Raw genomic sequence first — 22,977 nt, forward strand, 5'->3', positions numbered from 1 at the left:
TACCAATTGTACAATTATAAATATAGCAGTCAATGAAAAATAATATATCACTAAGCTCTAATACTTGAATAAACGAGGAGGGCTGGGATTGTAGCTCAGTGGCAGAGCGCTTGCCTTGCACGCGTGAGGCCCTGGGTTCGATCCTCAGCACCACATAAAAAAATAATTAAATAAAAATAAAGATATTGTGTCCATCTACAACTAAACACACACACACACACACACACATAAAGAATAAATGAGGAAAGTCTCTCGGAAGAAAGAAAAATTTCAAGAGTGTTGGGAGATACATCCAGGTGGTAAGAAGAGCCTGTGAAGAAGCATAAAGGCAGGGAGAAATGTGGAAAGTGCCTATGTGAAGTTTGGTGGGTGAGGATGGCAGGGGCTTTGAAATCAATAGCTCCTGCTTATAACTGTGTCATGATAAAAATGACTCTAAAAGATTACATGCAGTTAAGGAGAAAAATAAAAATAAAATAAATTAAATAAAACAGTTTTTAAGATTCCCCTCTCTCTGAGGGGCTAGGGATGTAGCTCAGTTTGTAGAGTTCTTGCCTAGCATGCACAAGGCCCTGGGTTCAATCCCCAGCACCCACCAAAAAAAAAAAAAAAAAAAAAAAGGTTCCCCTCTCTCTGTTCTAAATACACCTAGCTGATCTACTGTTGTTTTCCTTATAATCATATTTCTATCCTGGTGGTATTATCTTTTTCATCTTTCCAACAGAGCATGTACTTTCTAAAGTAAGAAACATGTCTAAATGAAATTGTAAACTCTTCAGTGTCAGCTGCAATGTTAGAGAACCCAGTATAAGAGATTGGTACCTAATGTTGAATATCTGTAATGCTAAAAACGATAATGATATTCTGATTGACTAGCAAGCATATACTGCAGGTAAAAACACGATTGGGCACTATTAGAAAGTATGGTATAAACTGAGATATGTTCTTAATATGAGGTTCTTACCACTAATCAGGGATCCAGAACATCCATGAGTGACCTCAGGAGAACAGCAGTTAATATAAAATAACAGAGTGATAATGTAAAATTAAATGCATAAAGGGACAGAAAGAAGGGGCATAAAAAAGAAATATGAGACATCTTCAAATAAGTTCAACCCAGGTAGTTATTCTAATATACTTATACTAAGCAATAAAAGCTAAATACTAAACAGTAAATCTGCCTGTGTCAATAATAGCCCAGTATATCCTCAAGAATAGTGCCTGTGGGCTAAATGTCTGGCATTTTAACTCTTCAGAGTCCTCTGTTTAGCATTTCAGACAGGTTGCTTTGTTCTAAGTTCTGTGCCTGGGGTAAGTTATCTCAGCTGGTTGAAACTGGGGTCCAATACCCTAACTTAGTGCCTGAGCTTGCTTGGATTCCACCAAGCCACTCTCAGCCAAACCTCATTCCTCTCATTCCTTCAGGGAGGTTAAATCTTGAAGCCTGATCTCCACTTTCTAACCTTATAGCTCTTCTTTCAACCTAATATCCTTGACCATTTTCTTCCTAGAAGAAGAAAATGGTCAAGGATATTTCTCATTATTAAATACCCATTCTTTTTTGGACTCCAGCTTTATTAAAAATATTCCTTCCTCTTCCTCCTTCCCCCACAAGCACTCTTGACTCAATACATCGGGATTCCAAAGTCCATTTGGGTTAAATGGGGTTCAACGTTTCTCCTACACTCAAGAAATGTTTCCCATCCTGGCCACACTGCTCTCAGACCCAAACAGTGGGGGAAGGAGGTGGGTGCTCACCACAGAGCTAAACTGAGAATTCTTTGGAGCTACAGCTTTTGGAGAATAGCTTTGCCTTCTCCTGTAACGTGAACGACAAACTTATTGCTGTTCGCTTAGGGCAAGGACAATGTCTCCTCTACCACACGGTGAAACTTCCTCAGGACAGACGCCACTCTTTGGTTCCTTTTTTGAATCCCTATTCCCACCCTTTTGGGACACAAATTGACTCCTAAAAAACACAAGTTTCTTGTGCAAAATTATCCCTTCCCAACTTGAGTTTATGTGATAAATGGAATCGTCTTTTACGCAGTTAGGCAACGAATGGGTTAAATTTCGACAACCTGATGGATTCTGGGGATTTCCTTTTTCGAGTCCAGAAATTAAAACGACCGGGAAGAGAAATTTTGCCCAAGGTAAAGATGAAAACTGTTAACTTCAAACGTCAGGCTTCTGCCCCAAAGAAGAATGGCTGCCCACGACCACGAAGGATGCCACTTCCCTAACTAAAAATGGCTGGCCGAAAGGTCCACTACCGGTACCACTTCCAGCCCAAATCCAAAATGGCGATCACTAGCCTCACCAAAAGAAGAGAACCTCCCAGCACCCTCTCTGCTCATAACGTCAGGTGACGCGAGCTCCAGCCGGAAGTGAAGGAAAAAGCGCTTCAGCCCGCCGCGCCTGCGCAGAAAGCTCTAGACGCTGAGAGGCAGGAGGCACTTGGGATCGTCCGCTGGATTGGGACTGCTACAGAGGCCGCCACGGAGCCCGCCGGAGCCACCGTTCCTGCTGCTGCTGCCGCCGCTGCCCGAATCGGAACCGTCGGGCCGCAGCCGCCGGCAATGCCACGAAGGAAGGTGAGAAATGGGAGAGGAGGGATGGCGGGTTTTTAAGGACAGTCGATGAAGCAACGTGACGCAGTTGGCCACGCCTTGAAGTGGTCGGGTTCCAACTTCCCGCTCCCCCAAACCTAGCTCAGCCACCCTCTCTTCAGTCGGTACCCAACAGAAAAATGTGGGCCCGACCCTGGCCTCGGCCTATGCTTGCAACTATTCCCGCCCTCTACTTGCCCGGATCCGAGGCGTTCTTATTGTTAATTGGTCTCTGAAACGTCTCGGAGCACATTGATTGGCTGGTGACGCCGCCTATTTGGGCCCAACGGTCACCTCCCCGCGTGCGGGGGCGGTGTCTGGGCCAGGCCCCAGCGTTCTGCCACTGGTTGTGGTGAACGATCCCTCCTCTCTCGATTGGATAAGCTTGGCAGTCTGTTCCGTGGGGGCGCGGTTTAGTAGGGCCTGGATTGGGTGACCCGAGTCCCCGCCCTTCCGGGTGTGGAAGCTGGTAGTTGCGGAGGCGTGGTTTGTTGTGAGGTTCTCCTTCCCAGGTGGGGGGCACAACAAAGCCGAGGACCAAGGTGGTGGAAAACCAGCGCCCACTCCCGAGGGATCCCTTTCAGGCTTGTAGCGTCTAAGCTATCATCTTCCTGTATTTGCTTAGTTTGACACAAATGCTGTTCGTAGGTTGAATAAAAACTTGGCTGTAATTGGAATGGTCTTATGAGATCACACAGGAACACCCGCTTCTCTCTTTTCAACTGAGCACACAGAAGCTTACTGGAATGTCTCAAAGCTACTCATCAGGCATTAGCAGAGCCACAACTACAAAACAAATGCAGTGCAGTTCAACAGATTTTCATTGACTGGTTGCTGGGGAGTGAAAAATTCAATAAGACTTAATCCCTGACTTAAAGATATAAATCTGATGGGTAAAACAGACATACAAGTAAACATAGAAAGATGTAGTAAGTTATTTACTTGGGAATATAAACACAGTGTTAAGAGAAGGGAAATGAGGAGCAATTAAGTCTGCTCTGGAGTTAGTTGGAAAGTAAATTGGTGAAAACCAAAAAGAAGAGTTGAGTTCTATCTACGGTCAAGCCAGGAGGAGCAAGTCAGAGGTCAGGGATTCACATATCTGGGTCATTGAACTAGGTGACCTTTAAGATTTCCTTTCATCCTAGTGATTTTCTGTGACCCATTCTGATGCCTTTGTTGATATCTGGGCAGGTTACCCATGAAATATTTGGAAAGCTGGGTGGGTGGTATTCTGCTTATTTCTGGAGAAATCTCTCTTCCCACAGAGGCTTACCAGGTTAAATGTTTACACATTTAATGTCTCCTAAAATGATCTAAGTTGGTAGATGGTATTTATGCAGGAATACTGTCAGTACTTTGGAATAAATCCACAGTCTTTCTGCAATGCCCCAATGCGATGAGTTCTCTAAAATGCAATTATTATTATTTTTTTTTTTTGAGTAACTAGTTTGGCAAATCTGTCCTAAATTGTCCTGAGGCTACTTATGGTTTTTGTGTGTATACCCTTTGATGTGACTGTTTACATATTTTTCTGTAGGAATGCTAATGTGTTTGATTATGTTTTTTTTTCCCCAAGGTATATGTGAAGTATTTCTTTTCTAAATGTGTGAGAAATTATGAATTCCAAATACTTGGTCCCAAGGGGCTTATTCTTTGAATAGAGCATTAGGATTTGGGGTACATTTCAATGTGAGTGAGTGCTTAGCATGCTTGAAGCTCTGGTTTAATTCCCAGCACCAAAGGAAAAAAAAAGAAACAAACAAACAAAAAAAAAAACCCAACCCAAACACTGGGAATTATAGTTTGAAGCTAGATGGCACTTTTGGCAAATATTCTTCTCTTTCTGGCTTAGTAAAATGGATAGGGATAATGCACAATTGATAAATGAAATCTTTATCCCTAATTACCCTTTAGGAGGCTAACTGACAAATGACAAATAATTCTTAACTGAAATGTGATTTTATTTTATTTTTTAAATCCTGGTTCTGAATATCTTTGAATTTTCAGTACAAGGATATCTTTTTCAGCACTTTTGTAGTCATGTAGAGAAACTTCAGTGACACATGGCATAAGATAGAAGAAGTTTTCTCTCTTTCTGCTTAAGTTCTATTGGGATCAGAGTTATAGGCTATGATATTTTGAAATGATGTATGGCTTTTTAAAAATGCGATACTAAGGGGCTGGGGTTGTGGCTCAATGGTAGAGGGCTCGCCTAGCACTGTGAGCCCCTGGGTTCAATCCTCAGCACCACATAAATAAATAAATAAATAAACAAACAAACAAACAAAATTACCCGAAAGTTAAGTGGAACATAGCAGCAACATTTTTCACACTACTACGATTTGTTTGTTTTGGTGTGGTATGTCAGCCAGACCATTATGAGTGGGTACTTTTATTTTCAGTTTGTGATACTCATCTCCAAATGGACTTGGTTCAGAATTAGTGATAATTCAGTTAGAATTCTTTTACTTATTCAGCAAAGGTATCTTATTTGTAAGTTGCTCCATTTAAATGTCCTAAACAAAGGGAAGCTGGCTCTGGGGCAGGGAGGAGAAATACTTGTGGAGTCCTTTCTTGGTCTGAACTTTGTATTTCCAGCATCGTGGTTCATTTTATTTCCAGTACTTATACAAACCCACAGAGTAAATGCTTCTGTGCTAATGTCTGGATCTATGGTATTACAGAGGAATGCAGGCAGTAGTTCAGATGGAACCGAAGATTCCGATTTTTCTACAGATCTCGAGCACACAGACAGTTCAGAGAGTGATGGCACATCCCGCCGATCTGCCCGAGTCACCCGCTCCTCAGCCAGGCTAAGCCAGAGTTCTCAAGGTAAAAATCTTTGTTCTTCCTGACCAGTGGACTCACTGGTCATCATATTATTGTGCTAGTTAATGTGGAAACTAGACTCATGGCTTGTAGATGACAGAATCTGGTAAAATGTAAGACAAATACAGAAGTATTAGGCCTTTAAAAATGCTTCTGTTGGGGCTGGGGTTGTGGCTCAGCAGTAGAGTGCTTGCCTAGCATGTGCAAGGCCCTGGGTTCGATCCTCAGCACCACCTAAAAATAAATAAAATAAAGGTATTGTGTCCAACTACAACTAAAAAATGCTTCTGTTGGGCTTAGTGCCCAAAGCAGGTATCATGGATGCAATATGTTTGCTTTGAGTCATTTTTTTTTTTTTTAGACTATGGCATTAGCATCAATTAAGTGGGAATGTTGTCTCTTCACTCTGTTAGAAGAGCTTAGGGGCTTAAAAGAGTCTCTTGAAGTTGTTATTGTATGAGGTCCAGTGCTTCTAAAAGCATGTTTAATTCTGGAATGTAGTTAGATACACATTTGATGGATATAACTAGTTGTACCCAAATATTGTTTAAATACTCAGAATATTGCTTTAGTAGTAAAAAAACAAGAATCTCAAAGTTGGAAGATAGTTTGAAGGTTCTCTAGTATATTTACCCATCTGGGCTTAGGTTTGGAAGATATGCCTAACCCCTCATGATTCTGCTCAGAGATTGCCTAGAAATGAAAGCAAGTTATAGTTAATACAGAAAGCTTCTGATCAATCTGCCTTGAGTACTTGACTAGTGTTGATTTGATTGCTGCTACATGAGCATGTTACAAAATGAGAAAAAAAACCATGAGTTTTTTAAGTAAAAAGGTAGGAATATTCTCTCAAGAACTGTTCCCACTATTGTTAATTCTAGGATGCCCTCCCACTCAGCTACATACCAGTCCTTTTATTTTTTTGAGGCAGGGTCTTGCTAAGTTGCCCTAGACTGGCCTTGAATTTTAAATTCTCCTGCCTCAGCTGAGATTATAGGTGTGCTTTACTGGCCCTGAAATTCCTCAATCTTTTTTTTTTTTTTGTGGTGCTGGGGGTTGAACCCAGGGCCTTGTGCTTGTAAGGCAAGCTTTTTTCTTTTTTTTAAACAACAGCGGGGCTTTTGATAAATGATTCTTAATTTAGGCACTCTGTTATATACTGGGCTACAAACCAGTATACTGGGATACTGTAATAGAAGAATCACAGTCCCTGCCTTCAAGGGGCTTAGTTTATTGTGAGATATAGATAGCTGAAATGTAATGGTAATAATATAATATGGACAGGGCTGTGAGAAAGGTGTTTTTTGTTTTTGTTTTTTAATTTTTTTTTTAGTTGTAAGTGGACAGAATGCTTGTATTTGTTTATTTTTATGTGGTGCTGAGGATTGAACTCAGTGCCTCACACATGCTAAGAAGCACTTTGCCACTAAGCAAATAAGTCCCAACCCCGAGATTTGCCCATATTATAGAAGCCCAGATGTGAGGCAGCCAACTGAAGACAGGTCTTTCAGAATGACTTCTCATGGGATCTGTAGGAATTTATAAGTTGAAAGATGGTAAAATGTTATTATAGGAAGAGGGAACAGTATATGCAAAGAACAGGGCATATGCTTTTAAGAAGCATAATTTGCCATGCCTCAGATACTTGAAGATTGTAAATATTCAGAAAAGCTTGGAGGGGCTGGAGCAGTAGCTTGGTGGTAGATTACTTGCCTCGAATGTGTTAGGCACTGGGTTTGATCCTCAGCACCACATAAAAATAAATAAATAAAGATATCATGTACATCTACAACTAAAAAAAAAAAAAAAAACAGGAAATGCATGAGCTCTGGATCTTTTTCTAGTTATTTTACTTCATGACCACAAAGTTCCACAGTTTGGGCTGCGGATGTAGCTAGGTTGAAGAGGGCTTGTTTAGCATCTGTGAGGCCCTGGGTTCAATCCCCAGCACCAAAAAAGATTGCACAACTCCTGGGAGCATCATTCACATTGTACTGTATGTGAGCCCATTCTCTTTAAAGTGAAATGTAGACTACCTTGTGAGCAGAGGAGTCACATCCTCAGTGCATTTTTGTGTTGTATTTAGAGACAGGGTCTCTCTGAGTTGCTCAGGACCTCTCAAGTTGCTGAGACTAACTTTGAATTCGTGATCCTCCTGCCTCAGCCTTCTGAAACACTGGGATTAAAGTTTCGGGCCACTGTGCCCAGTTGTCCTTGAGGAATCTTTACAATTTATACATTATTCTAGGATTTATTTTGTTGTTTAGAATATGATTTAATTTCAGCTTTGAATTTCTTTTATTTCCCATAAGTATCATCAGGTTAGAGATGTAAAAGGGCTGCTGAGTGCTTCAGAATAGGTTTTGCCATCCAAAAGAACTTAAGAAGCTATTTTTCTTTGTGTTTTTGTCTTTCGGGTCTAATATGATGTTGCATAAGAGTCTGAGAGTAACTGGCATGCCAGTGGTGAGGCATGCTTGTGATTCCATTGACTCAGGAGGCTGAGGCAGGAGGATCACAAGTTCAAGGTCAGCCTCAGCAACTTGGTGAGGCCCTGTCTCAAAATTAAAAAAATTAAAAGCATTGTGAACTGTGGATAGCTCAGTGTGTTTAGTCCCCTATACAAAAAAAAAAGTATGGGTAATTAGAAAGAAAAAAACAAGCCCCTCCTATTGAAGGGGAAAATATACTTAGTAATAGAATGGTACTATAACAGTAGTATAGGATACTATAATATATAATAATATTATAATTAGTAGTAGAATGTCTATTTTATGGTAGGTTAGAGTATGGAAGGAAAGAGAGGATGAGACCAATATATGTAGAGCACTTTCTTCATACCAGGCACTACATTAAGTGCTCTCTATGCATTTTTTCACTTACTCCTTACCACAAGCTATGAGGAATGTGTTACCAGTATTTTCTTTTTTTATAGGTCAGTAAACAGGTTTGGAGGGATTAGCTTGACCAAAATGCCATAGCTAGTTGCCATAGTAGAGTGGAATTGAATCAAGTTCAGTCTTGATTCCAGAACCTAAGCAATTAATATTATACTATGTTGTATATATATATCTGAGCTAAACTGTTTTGCTTAAGTTTTTTAGTAAAATGGGTATTTTTAAAGTTTTGTTGAATTTTGTAAAATAGGAAGAAAAGGAAACTAACATTTTAATAAATTATTTGTTCCCTTCTTTTTTCTTTATTTTATGGTCTTTTAAAATTGGGATCAGATTCCAGCCCTGTTCGAAATTTGCAGTCTTTTGGCACTGAGGAGCCTGCCTATTCTACCAGGAGAGTGACCCGTAGTCAGCAGCAACCCACCCCAGTGACTCCAAAAAAGTATCCACTTCGGCAGACTCGTTCATCTGGCTCAGAAACTGAGCAAGTGGTTGATTTTTCAGATAGAGGTGAGTAGGTATGATGTCACTTGTACATATTACACAGAATCTGGGCAGTTGGCTTTTAAGGAGGGCTTGGGCATTGTAGATAGATACCTAACACTGAAAAAAAATCAGCCAAATGAACTCTGCTTACTTGATTCTTTTCTTTTATCTTGCTGAGAACAGTTTGGTACCTCAAATCTCCTTGGTCCAGAGTAGCTGGAGTACATATTAGAACCTGTAATAGGAACCAGGGAGTCGGGCCTTCTCAACCATAGATGAAGATGGCCTGACACAGATTTTCCTGTAATTATGCTTGCCTGCCAGTCTGTTTATCTCTGAATTTCTGAGTAGTATTGACCTTCATAGGACTTTTGAGGTTATGATTCACCAGCCCAAAGGCTTTAGAACAAGAGGCCTGAGAGTAGAGCTTGGAAGATGCTGAGCTTCTGGTAGCTTATCAACATGGTTGGCTGGTTTGCTTGCACTGTGTTTAAATTTTTAAAAATCTGTTGCTAGTATTTTGAAATATAAAGATTTCCTATAAAAACCTAGATTATTAGTTCATTAAGAAAATAGGAAGATCTGGGAACACTGATAGCCATTTACCCATAGTAATAATTGGCTGGAGCTGAATGGTAGCTTTCTCCTTTTCAGTGATCTCTCTGTGTGATCTTGCCTTTCCCCTGTAAGCATTTGATTTACAATTCCTGATTTTGAGTCTGGAATTTCAAGATTAGATTGCTAGACTGTCTGTAAGCTAACTCAAAGAGTTTTAAGTCTTGTCATATTCATACCACATTATTCAATGTCATCCAGAAAGAACCATTTTCATTTTGTGTTTCTTCTAGAAAGAAAGTGTGATCGTTATTTTTTAAAAAATTATTTCCGTCGAGTTTTGATTACCCATGACTGTCAACTTAGGAGAAACATAAGAGAAGTGAAATGTATTAGGTAAAGCCCAAGTTTAATTTTAATCAGAATTTAAAGTTTCACAAAAGGAATTTTGTCAATATCTTATAGCAAATACATAACTAAGAGTTACTGGTAAAGTCATAGAGACTTTATGAGAAGCCCATAAATTCTTCTGAATAGTAAACTTCTAAATGAATGAATCCCATTCATAAGTTCTACCAATTACTTTTGCTTTAGAAACTAAAAATGCAGCTGATCATGATGAATCACCACCTCGAACTCCAACTGGAAATGCACCTTCTTCTGAGTCTGACATAGACATCTCCAGCCCCAACGTGTCTCATGATGAGAGCATTGCCAAGGACATGTCCCTGAAGGACTCTGGCAGCGATCTCTCTCATCGCCCCAAGCGCCGTCGCTTCCATGAAAGCTATAATTTCAATATGAAGTGTCCTACACCAGGCTGTAACTCTCTAGGTTGGTGTGCCCTGGCTTCACTACTTCTTTGTTCTTTGGTTTTGTCTTTCTGAGGAATTAGGATCAGCCAGAAATATATTGTGTTCTGTTGTGATCTAGCTTCTTAGATTTTTCAGTGGTTAGATGTTGAGAGTAACAGTGTGTTGCTCACTTGAATGAAAGCATTTCTGCTTCTTAGCCTGCTGTCCATAACAGCAGATCTAATGCAAGGAAATTAACTATGATGAACTACTTACTTTATCAAGAACTTTTCCAAGTGAAAAATTCCCTTCTTTTCACATCACAAATAAAACAGAGCTGGGCGTGGTGGTGTACGTCTATAATCCCAGCGACTCCAGAGGCTGAGGAAGGATGATCACAAGTTCAAAGCCAGCCTTAGCAAAAGTGAAGTGCTAAGCAACTTAGGGAGACCCTGTCTCTAAATAAAATACAAAATAGGGTGGGATGTGGCTCAGTGGTCAAGTGCCCCTGAGTTTAATCCCTGGTACCAAAACAATAAATAAACAAAAAATGATAACCAGCTATCTCCAATTTTCTTATTATATAGCACACAGTTCACATTGAGGAGGACTGATAGATCATAAGCTAGTGGAGAATATTGGTTGCATGGCTGTGGTTGTTAAGGAAATGAGAAAAACAGATTTCTTACGAATAGGCTGTGAAATTAATAAATACATGTGAGACCCTGGCCTTTTGTGACTTCAGTAGTTTTAAATCTTGTGGCTTGTGTACTTAATATATATAAACATGATAAAGTATTTCTTTTCACATAAATCTCATTTTTTCTTAAGACTTAATTCTTATTCTATAACTAGGGATTCTTAGATTCTTAAATGATTTGAAGCCCATTTATGCTACTCAGGTGAGCTGAGGTACAAATATTGTGGGTTAAGCTTTTGTGTAAAGTTGGAACACATCACTTGGGAGATAAGGTGCCTTTCACAACAAATTTTTTGAGACTTCCCAGTGCATATAACAGTTATGTCATAGAATCTAGGTATAGCTACCTAGTACAGTAGCATTAGGGTTTAAAAAAGTACATACCTTAGTTAAAAAGAGTGCTTGCCTAATATGTACAAGGCTCTGGGTTTAGTCCCAGATACGGCCAAAAAAAAAGAAGAATACTGTATTGTTAAAAGAAAGCTAATGTTCCTATGCATTATTGAAAAAAAAAAAATGATGCCAGTAGTCTTATTTGATGCAGAGTTGCCACAAGCCAGTATCTGCCAAGCACAGTAAAATGAAATAATGCCTGTATCTGAAAGCATGCTTGTGTAGCAGTGATGATACATTTTTATATATGGTGTTTGACCACTTGAAGGTAGTCTTTTGTGTGTCCAGGAAATAGTCATAAGTTGCTTAATGTCGGGGGTGCATTCTGAGAGAGTATGTTTATACAAATGTAGAGGGTATAGTTTACTATACTTCCAATCTATATGGGGTGTGTGTGTTTAAAAAACAGCCAGTTGCTCCTAGGGCACTGATGAACAAAACGAGATTAAATCAAACATAAGTGAAAATGGTGCTGTGGAGAGATGTGATAAACTCAAGGTGTGTGAGGCTGTTGCCCATGTCATATGGCACACTGTTTTACAGAAAACTTTTTCTCCCCCTTCAGTATTGGGGATTGAACCCAGGGGCACTAGACTACTGAGCTGTATTCCCAACCCTTTTTATTTTTAATTTGAGACAGAGTCTTGCTGAGTTGCTAAGGGTGGCCTTGAAGGTTTGAACTTGTTATTCTTCCGTCTCAGTCTCCTAAGTCACCACATGGAGCTTCAATAAACATTTTTAAATAAATAGAAGGACTACATTCTTAACATGAAAGCCATATTATAGTAAATTCACAAACCAGTAACAGTTGTTTATTTTATCATTTTCAAGTATTATGTACTCTACATAATTTTATGGGCAATGCTTTTTCTATGACTGGCAATGCAGTAGGTTTATTTGCATCAGCATTATCAGAAACACATGAGTAATGGGTCTTACTACCATGTGACAATACTATGATGTCACTAGGTGATAGGAATTTTTTGGCTCCATTATAATATTATGGGATTACTATCATATATATGGTCCATTGTTGACTGAAAAATTGTTTTGCAGTGTATGACCTAAGTGTCTGGCTCTCCACAATTACATTTTTAATAATACAGTTCCAAGGATCTGGTAGTCCAAATGTCATAGAATACCACTCCCACCATTTTGAACTACTTTTGTCCTTTGAAATGTACTCTCTGGGGCTGGGGCTTGTGGCTCAGTGGTAGTGCACTTGCCTGGCATGTGTGAGGCACTGGGTTCAATTCTCAGCACCACATACAAATAATAAAATGAAGGTCTATCAATAACTAAAAAAAATTTTTTTTCCATGAAAGGTGGAGATTTTTGTAGAAATTCAGCTTAGGTAACTTATCTTTTTACTTCATTAACAATGTTTCAGTTCTTTCACTCTCTGGTGTTTTATAAGCTTCTTATTAAAGAGATGTATAACAAGGAAATAATGTTCAGTTTCTCTGTGTGTTTTCAAAAAACCACATGAAAAATAGAAGAATAAGAGTCACTCTTTTAGATAAAAACAAACTTTCCGTGTTACTATTCCCAATGTTTAAGCTCTTAAAGAAGGCATTGTACTGCCAATTTCAAGATTTAATTATAGAAGCTTAAATCTTCAAACAAAACCAGTCATTCCTCCAAGCAGTGGTATACTTAATCCTATTCAAAATTATCAAAATGTTTATTTATATGTTAGAAAAGGGCATTTTCTTTGTTTTTAAGATTCTTTTGATTATTGAAGGGAGTTAAATTCAGATTGGATAGCATTGCATTATAGAAAGAAAGAATAATACACTTATTCATTTATATGACTTCATTAATTTAACGTGAGTTAAATTCCACCAAAGGAAAGTGTTCTTGTTTCTAATTTTGTGTCTTATTATAAATGTTTGACTTTATGACATTTGGGGATTTAATAATATTTGTATCAGAACAAAAGGAGCTGTAGTTTATATTAAACAGAACAAGTATGTTCAAAGGTTGACAGATGCATTCTGTAGGAAAAAGTTTATGGTGGGTGTAAGCTATAACCCCAACATCACTTACCTTTGGTGGATTCCATCTGAGTGACATATATTTGATAAAAATATATGTTTTATATTTACCAAGAAAACAGCTTTGTTGTGGAGAATAGTCTCACTTTCTAAGCTTAAGTCTTCTTTCTGGAGATAAAGTTTTCCATCCTTTAACAGGGCACCTTACAGGAAAACACGAGAGACATTTCTCCATCTCAGGATGCCCGCTCTATCATAACCTCTCAGCCGATGAATGCAAGGTAATTGTATTCTCATTTATTCAGCATAAACTTATTGAGTGCTTGCTGTTTGTGTGGCACTTTGCTAAACACTGGGGATATGTCTGTGAACATGATGGGCAAGGTCCTGTTCTTTCTAGTGGAAGAAACAGTAAAAACAATTCTTTTAAAAAAAAAAAAGTATTTATGCCAGGTATGGTTGGGCAAGCCTGTAATCCCAGCTACTTGGGAGGTTGAGGCAGGAGGATTCCAAGTTTGAGGCCAGCCTCAGCAACTTAGCTTTAAAAAAAAAAAATCTGGGGATATAGCCCAGGTTAAAGTTCCCCTGTGTTCTATCCCCAGTACCACAAAATAAAATAAAGTACCACTTAAACAGATAAAAGAATTTCAATATGTAGTGAGTGCTTTGGAAGTAATTAGCAAGGAAATTGCCTATAGGATAGTAATAGAATGCCTTGATATTTTCCATTGTGAACTCACTTCAAAAACTGTTAGGGACATATCTCTTCTATGGCATAATTTGCAAAAATTTGTGATCTCTGTTTATGCATGAGATTCTCTTATGAATCTATGACATTGTCTTGCTTTTAAAGTTTTTTTCACAATTCTTGTCCTTTCTTTATTTCTGCAGAATACTTTCCTTTTTGTTACTCTCAATAACACCTACTTTTGGCTAATTCGTCTTTTAAATTTTTTGAAAAAATATAGCTTCTAAATGACCTTTGGAATTTTGAGAAAATATTTGAGAGTAGAACCTAAGGTCCTACTCTGTATGTTCCTGCATAGATTGCTGCTACCATGGATAGAATTAATAAAAAAGAAGCAAGTTAAATAGATCGTTCAAATATCATTGGACAAGTTTTTTAAACTAAATACTCAGTTAAATCAAAGTGTTAGTTTTTGTTTGTTTGTTTGTTTGTTTTGTTATTTGCTGTCAAGACCTGAATCAGGTTTATGCTTGCTTGAACAGGTTTCTTTTTTAGAAAAATTAGGTTTCCTAACCAACATTAGTTCTCCTTGATTCAGGAATTTGTTTTCTTATTTACCAGTAAGCCATACAGGCAAAAGTTTCTTGGTGTGTTTTGTCTTTCAGCAAAGTAGTATACTTCCAATGCTTGTATGGATTTTTAAGGTCAAGAACCCTGCTCTTATTTTATTTTTCTTTGTTCTAAATCTTTTTTTTTTTTTTTTTTGGTAGATATACACAATACGTTGATCCTATTTATTTAGTTTTATGTGGTGCTGAGGATCAAACTGAATTGCCTCACACTTGCTAGGCAAGTGCTTTACCACTGAGCCACAACCCCAGCCCTCGTTCCGAATCTTTTTGTAAGCAAGGCTGCTTCTTCTCTTGCATAGGTTCTTCCTGCTGTCATCCCATTCTCTTGGGCTGACACATCTTTGGCTGAATAGCTCTTCCAACTTCTAATCAGAAGATGACAAGTCATTGGGTACTTCTTGCTCTGAAAACATCTGATCTCGGTGTTATGTGAATTGTCTACTGCTTGCCTTTAAATATAATGATCTGATAATGTGGTTGGTTTTACATCAAAATCTTTTTAAGGCATAACTTTAAAAAATGTTGGTTCATAGCAGTATCTGCATGTTACCTTAAGCAACCTCTTTTAGGAAAAGAAAAAATTCATTCTGGGGAATAAAATTCTGAAAAAAAAGAAAACATTTATGTTCTGATTTTTTCATCTTTGTCTCCTGTCCTTTATAAGGAGAAGGAGGCTTAGCATACATAATCCATCTTTACTTCTGGACCATGTTGCTTAGAAGATCAAGAGAATTTCTAAAAAAAAAAATCTTTATTCCTCTTGGAATACCAAGTGGAGAGTTTAAACTGGTACTTCATGAACATTTTCAAGAAATGATAGAATCTTTTATGTTGTTTTTGTGTGAGGTTTTGTTTTGTTTTGTTCAGAACTGGTGATCAAACTCAGGACCTTGGGAATGCTAGGCAAGCACTCCACTACAGGTCTACACACCAGCCCAGCACAAGTTCTAGAGTTTAAAAATTGCCTGCATATACATCATGACTCAGGAGTTTCTCAGTAAACCTTTGTAGTCAGCAATATTACCATTTTGATTCAGTCATGTTTCTGTGGCTGCATGTGGTAAACACTGTTACAGATATTATAGGATTCAGTGAATAATTGCGTTCAAGGAGGATACACTGTCATGGGAGGAGGCAATACAAACCTATAAATTGATAAGTAAGTAAAAATTTCACGTAGAGATAAGTACTATGAGGAACAAGGACTAAAGAGAGTGACTATTTGGGGGGTAAGGATAATGTATTGCTTTTGCAAGGTGGGGGCATCAAGGAATACATTCCTGAGAAGTTGGCATTTGATCTTGGACAGGGATGATGGCACAGAGACAATTGTGTGAAGCTTTAGGAGAAGAAATAGTAATAGAAATAGTTAAGTAGAAGGAATAACAAGCACAAAGACCAGGACGTGGGGATAAATCGTTGGTTTTGAGGAATTGAAAATAGGCAGTGTGGCTGGACCATCAAGGGAAATGAGAAAGCAGGATTCGTATCTTGAAGGCCTTGTGGGTCTTGGCACAAGGAGTTATGTTTTTATTCTGATGGCAGCAGGAAGCATTTGAAGGATCTGAACAAACATTTGATACAATTTCATGGATGTTTTGTTTAAATGACAACTTGGTAATGTGGAGAATGGACTGTTAGGGGAGAGTTCACAGAGGATAGAGCAATTGAAAGACTGCTTAGAATTCCTGGCATTAATGATACTAGATGCCTATCCTAGTGTGGCATCAGTGGAGAGTCTTCTTAATAGGTTGGATTCAGGTTGTATTTTGGAGGGAAGCAAGCTACTAGATTTACTGATGGGTTCAATGTGAGTTGTGAGAAAGAAGAATTAAGGACATCCGACTTTTGGTCTGATCAGTTATTGAGATGGTGTTGCCATTTATTGGGAACATTTGGGATGGAGTAGATTGTGAGGAATGCTAGTTTTTCTCTTTTGACTTTGCTAAGTTTTAATGGTGAATTTGAGATAGGCAGTTGGAAATGAGGTCTCAGTTCCCAAGTGATGAAACTGAAACTATTGAGAGCTGATATAATTTGCTTGAGATCACATAACTACAGAGTTCAGTTTTCCTGTGGACTTGAACCCAACTTTCTTTGTCCTTCCTCAGTCTCTTGCACTTCTCACAGTTTCTTATTCATGGCACAGTGGAAAGAGTCCAAGCTCTTGAGTCATCAGACTTAATTAAAATCTTAGTTTTATCATCATTTAGCTGCAATCATTTCACTTCTCTGGTTCTCAGTTAATGGCTGAGAAAGCAAAATATGAAGCTTGCCTTATCTCTTTCTTACAGAGATTGTGATAATAAGTTGTACTTTACTTTCAAAGTACAACATAAATTCAAGGGATTATTATTGTATTTTTATACTTTAAGTGAACGTAGTCTTAGAATCAGGTGGACTTATTGACGTTGTTGATGGTTGCAGGTGAGAGCACAGAGCCGGGATAAGCAGATAGAAGAAAGGATGCTGTCCCACAGGCAAGATGACAACAACAGGCATGCAACCAGGCACCAGGTACGGGCCTTGTAAAAGCTCTGGCCGTTCACAGCTTGAGATCCATGTCTTGGATCTCCTTTGCCCCATAACTGTCTTTATAGTCATATCCATGCCTCTTGTTTCCCATGATATGTCTAAATAACTGCTCTTTCAGGTATTAAACTGAGAATCGTGTTTCTTTCTCAAATAGTAAATTTTCATCAAGCAAAACTTTTACCTCATAAGGAGTAATCAAGTACTTTATAATAATAGTAGTTAATATTAACAGGTATTCTGATTATTTGAAAAGATTATACTTGGTGTTCCAGTTCCTTATTTTGCATTCCTTTTTTTTTTTTTATCTCATTATAGTTTTTCTTCAGATCCCCTCCACTTTGCTAGAACATTTGCAAGATCATCATCCACTTTTCCTCAGCATTTGCCACTTGTTGACCAAGTCATTTTCCTCTTCCTATGATATCCAGGAAGCATCCTGGCTTTGTCCTAGTCCTCCTGCCTCTGTGAACATTGAAGCCACATTGATTGCCCTAAATTCCTTGTTCTTCCTAAATGTCTTTGATCTTTACTCTTGCTGGTTTCCTGCTTGAAACTCTATGTGTACCAAGAAGAGGAGTTGATATTTTCCTTCAAGGCTTTGTGTAGCTCTTAGCTGTTGTAGGAATTCTTTTCAAATCCTTCTGACCAGTAGTGACTCTCTTCCTTATGTATTTCCATGTTATGTTCTCAAAATGTCAGCCTTTGTCTCACATTATACATAGGTCATCATCTGGGTTTGTTTTTGTAGTTACATTGTAGGTGGATAGCAAAGGAGACATGGTGTGGTGAGGAAGAAATTTCGCTTTGCCAAACAGATCTGAATCTGAATACTGTGATTGTTTAATTGTGTTGTCTTAGGAAGTTCAGCCAATCTCCCTAAACTTTATTTCTCTTTTAATAAAAGGAGTAAACAATGCCCACCTGTCAGAGTAGAGCTAAATTATGTATATAAAGTACCTATCCCCAGTGCTTGGCAGGTGAAGGCACTCGTAAATGGTAGCCACATTCTTTGTCATCATCTGTCTTAGGTTCTAGTTTTACTCAGTTATTGTTTTTATTTATTTTTATATCACTTTCGATCAGATCAGTAAGCATTACTTCAAAAATTGTAAGCAACCTTGGGATATAGATTAGTGGTACATGTTTAGCATGTGCAAGGCCCTGGGTATCAATTGCTAGTATCAAAAGGAAAACAAAAACAAAACAGTAAGTATTCAATAAATACTGAGTTGAAATGATCTTTATCTTATTTCTGTTGCTTTGATGGAGACTTCCATTTTTAATTTTTATTAAAATAAATTTGCATCCCTGAATCCATATTTAACTGGCAGTTATGGTAGTGGTTTGGGTAATGGAAAAAAACCTAATTTGGAATTACAAAATTGTCATATTATTTAGTGTGGTTATAATTGTTTCTAGCAGTATTTTTCTTTAATTTTTTTAAAAATACGATGCTTTGAAGATTTACTTCATGATGAATTTTCTAGCTAGCTTCTCAGTTTTCTCCTTCTTCCTTTTAGGCACCATCAGAAAGGCAGCTGCGATACAAGGAAAAGGTGGCCGAACTCAGGAAGAAAAGAAATTCTGGACTGAGCAAGGAACAGAAAGAGAAATACATGGTAAGGAAAAGTTCAGTACTTAATTAGCATGAACTCCTGTTGTGGCATTTGATTTCCTTTTGCTTTCTAAGCTTTGTCAGGTTTGCTCTTTGATATTCTGTCAATTTAATACCCAGTGAAGGCTGAGTGAATACTAAGTGACTCCTCTCTGGCACTCAAAACTTACTATAGGCCCCCAAACATCTGGAGTGTTGATGGATGGTGGGTTGTTAGGTGAAGTTGTAGCTGAACACCTGATGTACCAGATTGTTGGGTTTGTAGCCTAGGGAAAGCTTTAATAGTGGGCTGTAGGGTACCAGATTGCATGCCTGCCTCTGTCCTGTTCAGTATTTGTATCCCCTTGTGAGTGCATGCAGGAGCTTGGATTCCAGGGCCTCAGCATTTTGCTACTGAGCTACATCCCCAGCTTCCAGAAGAAAATTTTAAAGGGGTAAAGGTACAGGTGAATGGTTTCTTCAGATGCTAATGTATGTGGAAAATCAGGAATGTTCTTCCTGGGATGAGCCATCCACTTAATTTAACTACCATTGTCTCCTCTCCTGTGGGGGGAGAGGTGGAATCTAGAGCCCAGAGGGAAGGACTAAATCAGAGATTTAAAAGAGACATTTCCATTGTCTGATTTCTCTCCAGAGAAACGTATTTGTAGCAAGAACCATGGTAAGATACGAAAGTTGTCTAGAACCAAATTGTGTGCTTTTAATTCTGTGTGATTTTTCTTTTAATCTTTCTTAATTTTAATGAGACTTTTTAAAGAGGCTAGCCTGTTTTTTTTCCTTGCATTTTTGGGCTGAAGTTTTAAAGTGGGAGCTTACATTGTCGGTGGACAATGGCAATGGTGGCTACAGCAATTCAAGGCCAAGAATTTATAAAGGACTGCTTAGTAACCTGGCCACCCTCTTTACTTGCAGAGTTTCTTTTAGTCTAATGTGTTAAAACATAAAACACTAGGGCTTGGAGAATCTTTTTGTTTGTTTTTAAATCAGGGAAAATCTTTTGGATCTCAGGGCTCCAGGATTTGTAGTGCCTCTGTGTTTGCTGTACTTCATATTTTGCACTGTGCTACATGTTTTCTCATGAAGAAATGGAGGCAGAGTTCCAATCTTGGGGTTGCTCATGTATAGATAAACAGCACTCCATCCTGGAGCTGTAGAAGCATCTCCAGATTCTTTAGAATGGGTAGTGAGTGTGCTCCTACTAAGGAGTCTGTGCTTAGTCCCTAGCACCTAGTATGTAGGTGCTGAGTAGACAGTTTATGGCTGTGGTCGACATCTATTGGAATGAAGTGAACTAACTTCTTAGCAGCAGAGAGTATTCCATTCTGTTTCTTTTCTTAGGAACACAGACAGACCTATGGGAACACTCGGGAACCTCTCTTGGAAAACCTGACAAGCGAGTATGACTTAGATCTTTTCCGAAGAGCACAAGCCCGGGCTTCAGAGGATTTGGTGAGAGTTAAAACCTCCAAGCTGAGGACCCTTGTGAAAGGCATTTAGAACTGCCAGGAAAAATGATTAGCCTCAGTCTGATGGCCATGATACTGCTTTGCTGCTCAAGTCTCTTCTCCTCCCGTAGCTGTCCTTCTTTTGTGACTGCCCTTCCCATTCTTATTTAAAACAAACCATCCAGTAGAGCACTCACCGCTTGCCTAGCATGTGCTCCTTGCCTAGCATGTGCGAGACCCTGGGTTCAATCCTCAGTACCACATAGAAATAAATTAAATAAAGGTATTAAAAATAAATAAATAAACCACTTCTCCTCCTCTCTTCCCTATTCCTTATATTATTTCCCTACTTTCCACCCCCCACCCCACCAAGTTCTAGTTTGACTTGAGGTGGTGAGGCACTTTGAGTAGGTGTTCCTTTGTCTCAGTTGGATAATTTGCAATTCTGAGAACCTAGAGACAGTGTGCATACTAGCCCATGCCCATCTCTAGCTCTAGCAGGGACCTGTCCATTTGAAAGGTTTCTTCACTGCACTTGTATAGTTATTCTGAAAGCAAGGAAATAAAAGTGAAAGGGAAGTTAAGGGGGAGGGCTGCTGTCAAATTATTTATTTATTTTTAAAATATTTTTATTAGTTGTTGATGGACCTTTATTTATTTATTTACTCAAACCCAATGCCTCACACATGCTAGGCAACCGCTCTACCACTGAGCCACAACCCCAACCCTTTTTATTTATTTATTTATTTTTTTGAGACAGAAGTCTTATTATGTTGCTCAGGCTGGTCTTAAACTCTGGGTTCAAATGATCCTCCTCACCTCAGCTTTCCCAGTGCTGGAACTACAGGTGCATGCCCTTCACCCACCACTTTTGTCAGATGTTTTAGAATTAAGCTTTGACACAGCCAAGTTTTATATATAAGATGGTTTCCTTTTGATTTATATGTACAATTAGTTTATAGTTAGGTTTGATGCCTGTAGCAGAATTTTAAACAAATATAGATCAAAAAATTTTGGGAATTGATTTAACAGATAAGTATGTTCAGGAAAAGCTTGTAAAAGGAATCTCATCTCCACTCTTGACTCTTATTATATCAAAATTAGAGGGGGCTTGGGTTGTGGCTCAGCGGTAGAGCACTCGCCTCACGTGTGAGATCCAGGTTTGATACTCAGCACCACATAAAAATAAGTAAACAAAATAAAGATATTTTAAAAATTAGATTGATAGAAAACTTGAAGGAAGTTTAAAGACTCTGTGCTGCGATAGGCTGCCATCAGTGTTGCTGCTATTCTTTCCTGTTCTGGAAAAGCATTACCTAGTCCTACCTTTCACAGCTTTCCATCTGGTTATTGAAGTTGTAAGGTAGACAGAATGCCTTTATTTTATTTGTTTATTTTTATGTGGTGCTGGGGATCGAACCCAGTGCCTCACATGTGCTAGGCAAGCGTTCTACCACTGAGCTACAGCCCCAGCCCAACAGACTACTTCTGTAGTTAGTTCACGGCACTGAAGGAAGCTAGGGATCCAGAACTATTTTCTACTTGCTTAGACTGCAGAATTAAATTGTTGTCCACATACTTTTTAAGGCTGTGCACATTGGCATACACCTGTAGTCCCAGGACTCAGGAAGCCGAGGCAGGAGGATTACAAGTTCCAGGCCAGCCAGAGCATTTAGACCTGTCTCAAAATAAAAGATATGAAGTACTAGAGATATAGGTCAGTGGTAAAGCACCCCTGGATTCAATCCCTAGTGCTCCCCCCAAGAAAAAAAATTTTTTTTTTTTTAAGAAAGTGAGAGAGAGGGAGAGAGAATTTTAATATTTATTTTTTTAGTATTTGGCGGACACAACATCTTAGTTTGTATGTGGTGCTGAGGATCGAACCCGGGCCGCACGCATGCTAGGCGAGCGTGCTACTGCTTGAGCCACATCCCCAGCCCAAAGAAAAAAAATTTTTAAGGGCTATTATTTTTAAAATTGAATATTGTGAATATATATCACTGAGATTTATATGGTTTTGTAAAAAAACAACTTTTGCATAATAAAGGAGATAGTCTAAATAATCTTACTTGTTTAGTTTCTTATTTATTTAGGTTTAGAATACTTTGGAAGAGTAGGGAGTTTGAATTGTGGTAGATTATAATTCTGTTTTTTGTTTTTGTTTTTTAAAGAGAATTTTTTTAATATTTATTTTTTAGTTTTCGGTGGACACAACATCTTTATTTTATTTTTATGTGGTGCTGAGGATCGAACCCAGTGCTTCGCACATGACAAGTGAGCACGTTACCGCTTGAGCCACATCCCCAGCCCTCTGTTTGGTTTTGACTGATAAAAACGTATCCAAGGACTCTTTTTTTTTTTTTTTTTTTTTAATTTTTATGTGGTGCTAAGGATTGAATCCAGTGCCCCATGCATGCTAGGAAAGCGCTCTACAGACCCTGACCCACAGTCCCATCCTCTCCAAGGACTCATTCTGATGAGACCCAGAATGTTGCAGGGAGTAGCGAAGCAGTTTTATTAAAACCTGTGCTCTGAGCAATATAGGTATATGGGTCTTGTTTCTTCTTCTTCTTCTTCTTCTTCTTTTTTTTTTTTTTTTCTCTTTTTTTGGCAGTATCAGGGATCAAACTTAGGGCCTCATGCATGCCAGGCAAGTGCTCTTCTACTGAACTACATCTCTAGCCCCACACAGTAAATAATCATCTGCCTGATTTTTCCATGCCCATGTGGCCCTTTCTAGTATGAGTATCTCATACATAGAAGTAAAGTCTTTTTTTTTTTTTTCCATAGCCTAGCATG

At 38.5% G+C, this 22,977-nt stretch overlaps 2 protein-coding genes across 5 annotated transcripts in view; one reads left to right on the forward strand and one right to left on the reverse strand.

The window, feature by feature from the left end:
* Fam117a (family with sequence similarity 117 member A) overlaps positions 1 to 2,446 on the reverse strand; it is a 63,509-nt gene extending 61,063 nt beyond the window's left edge. The window contains exon 1 of the mRNA XM_040268907.2: positions 2,321 to 2,446. Within this exon, the coding sequence (XP_040124841.1) occupies positions 2,321 to 2,357 (37 nt within the window). The 5' untranslated portion in view covers positions 2,358 to 2,446. The remainder of the gene's footprint in view (positions 1 to 2,320) is intronic.
* A 12-nt stretch (positions 2,447 to 2,458) lies between these two features.
* The window catches only part of Kat7 (lysine acetyltransferase 7), a 30,088-nt gene continuing 9,569 nt past the window's right edge, over positions 2,459 to 22,977 (forward strand). For 2 of the 4 annotated variants that reach the window (XM_040268904.2, XM_005321681.4), the window contains exons 1-8: positions 2,459 to 2,594; positions 5,297 to 5,444; positions 8,672 to 8,848; positions 9,974 to 10,213; positions 13,462 to 13,544; positions 17,011 to 17,100; positions 18,639 to 18,737; positions 20,072 to 20,182. In XM_040268904.2, the coding sequence (XP_040124838.1) occupies positions 2,580 to 2,594; positions 5,297 to 5,444; positions 8,672 to 8,848; positions 9,974 to 10,213; positions 13,462 to 13,544; positions 17,011 to 17,100; positions 18,639 to 18,737; positions 20,072 to 20,182 (963 nt within the window). In that variant the 5' untranslated portion in view covers positions 2,459 to 2,579. The remainder of the gene's footprint in view (positions 2,595 to 5,296; positions 5,445 to 8,671; positions 8,849 to 9,973; positions 10,214 to 13,461; positions 13,545 to 17,010; positions 17,101 to 18,638; positions 18,738 to 20,071; positions 20,183 to 22,977) is intronic. The other 2 variants (XM_040268905.2, XM_005321682.4) reach the window with 1 other exon arrangement.

Source organism: Ictidomys tridecemlineatus, chromosome 3, assembly GCF_052094955.1.
Source record: "Ictidomys tridecemlineatus isolate mIctTri1 chromosome 3, mIctTri1.hap1, whole genome shotgun sequence".
Taxonomy (NCBI): Eukaryota; Metazoa; Chordata; class Mammalia; order Rodentia; family Sciuridae; genus Ictidomys; species Ictidomys tridecemlineatus.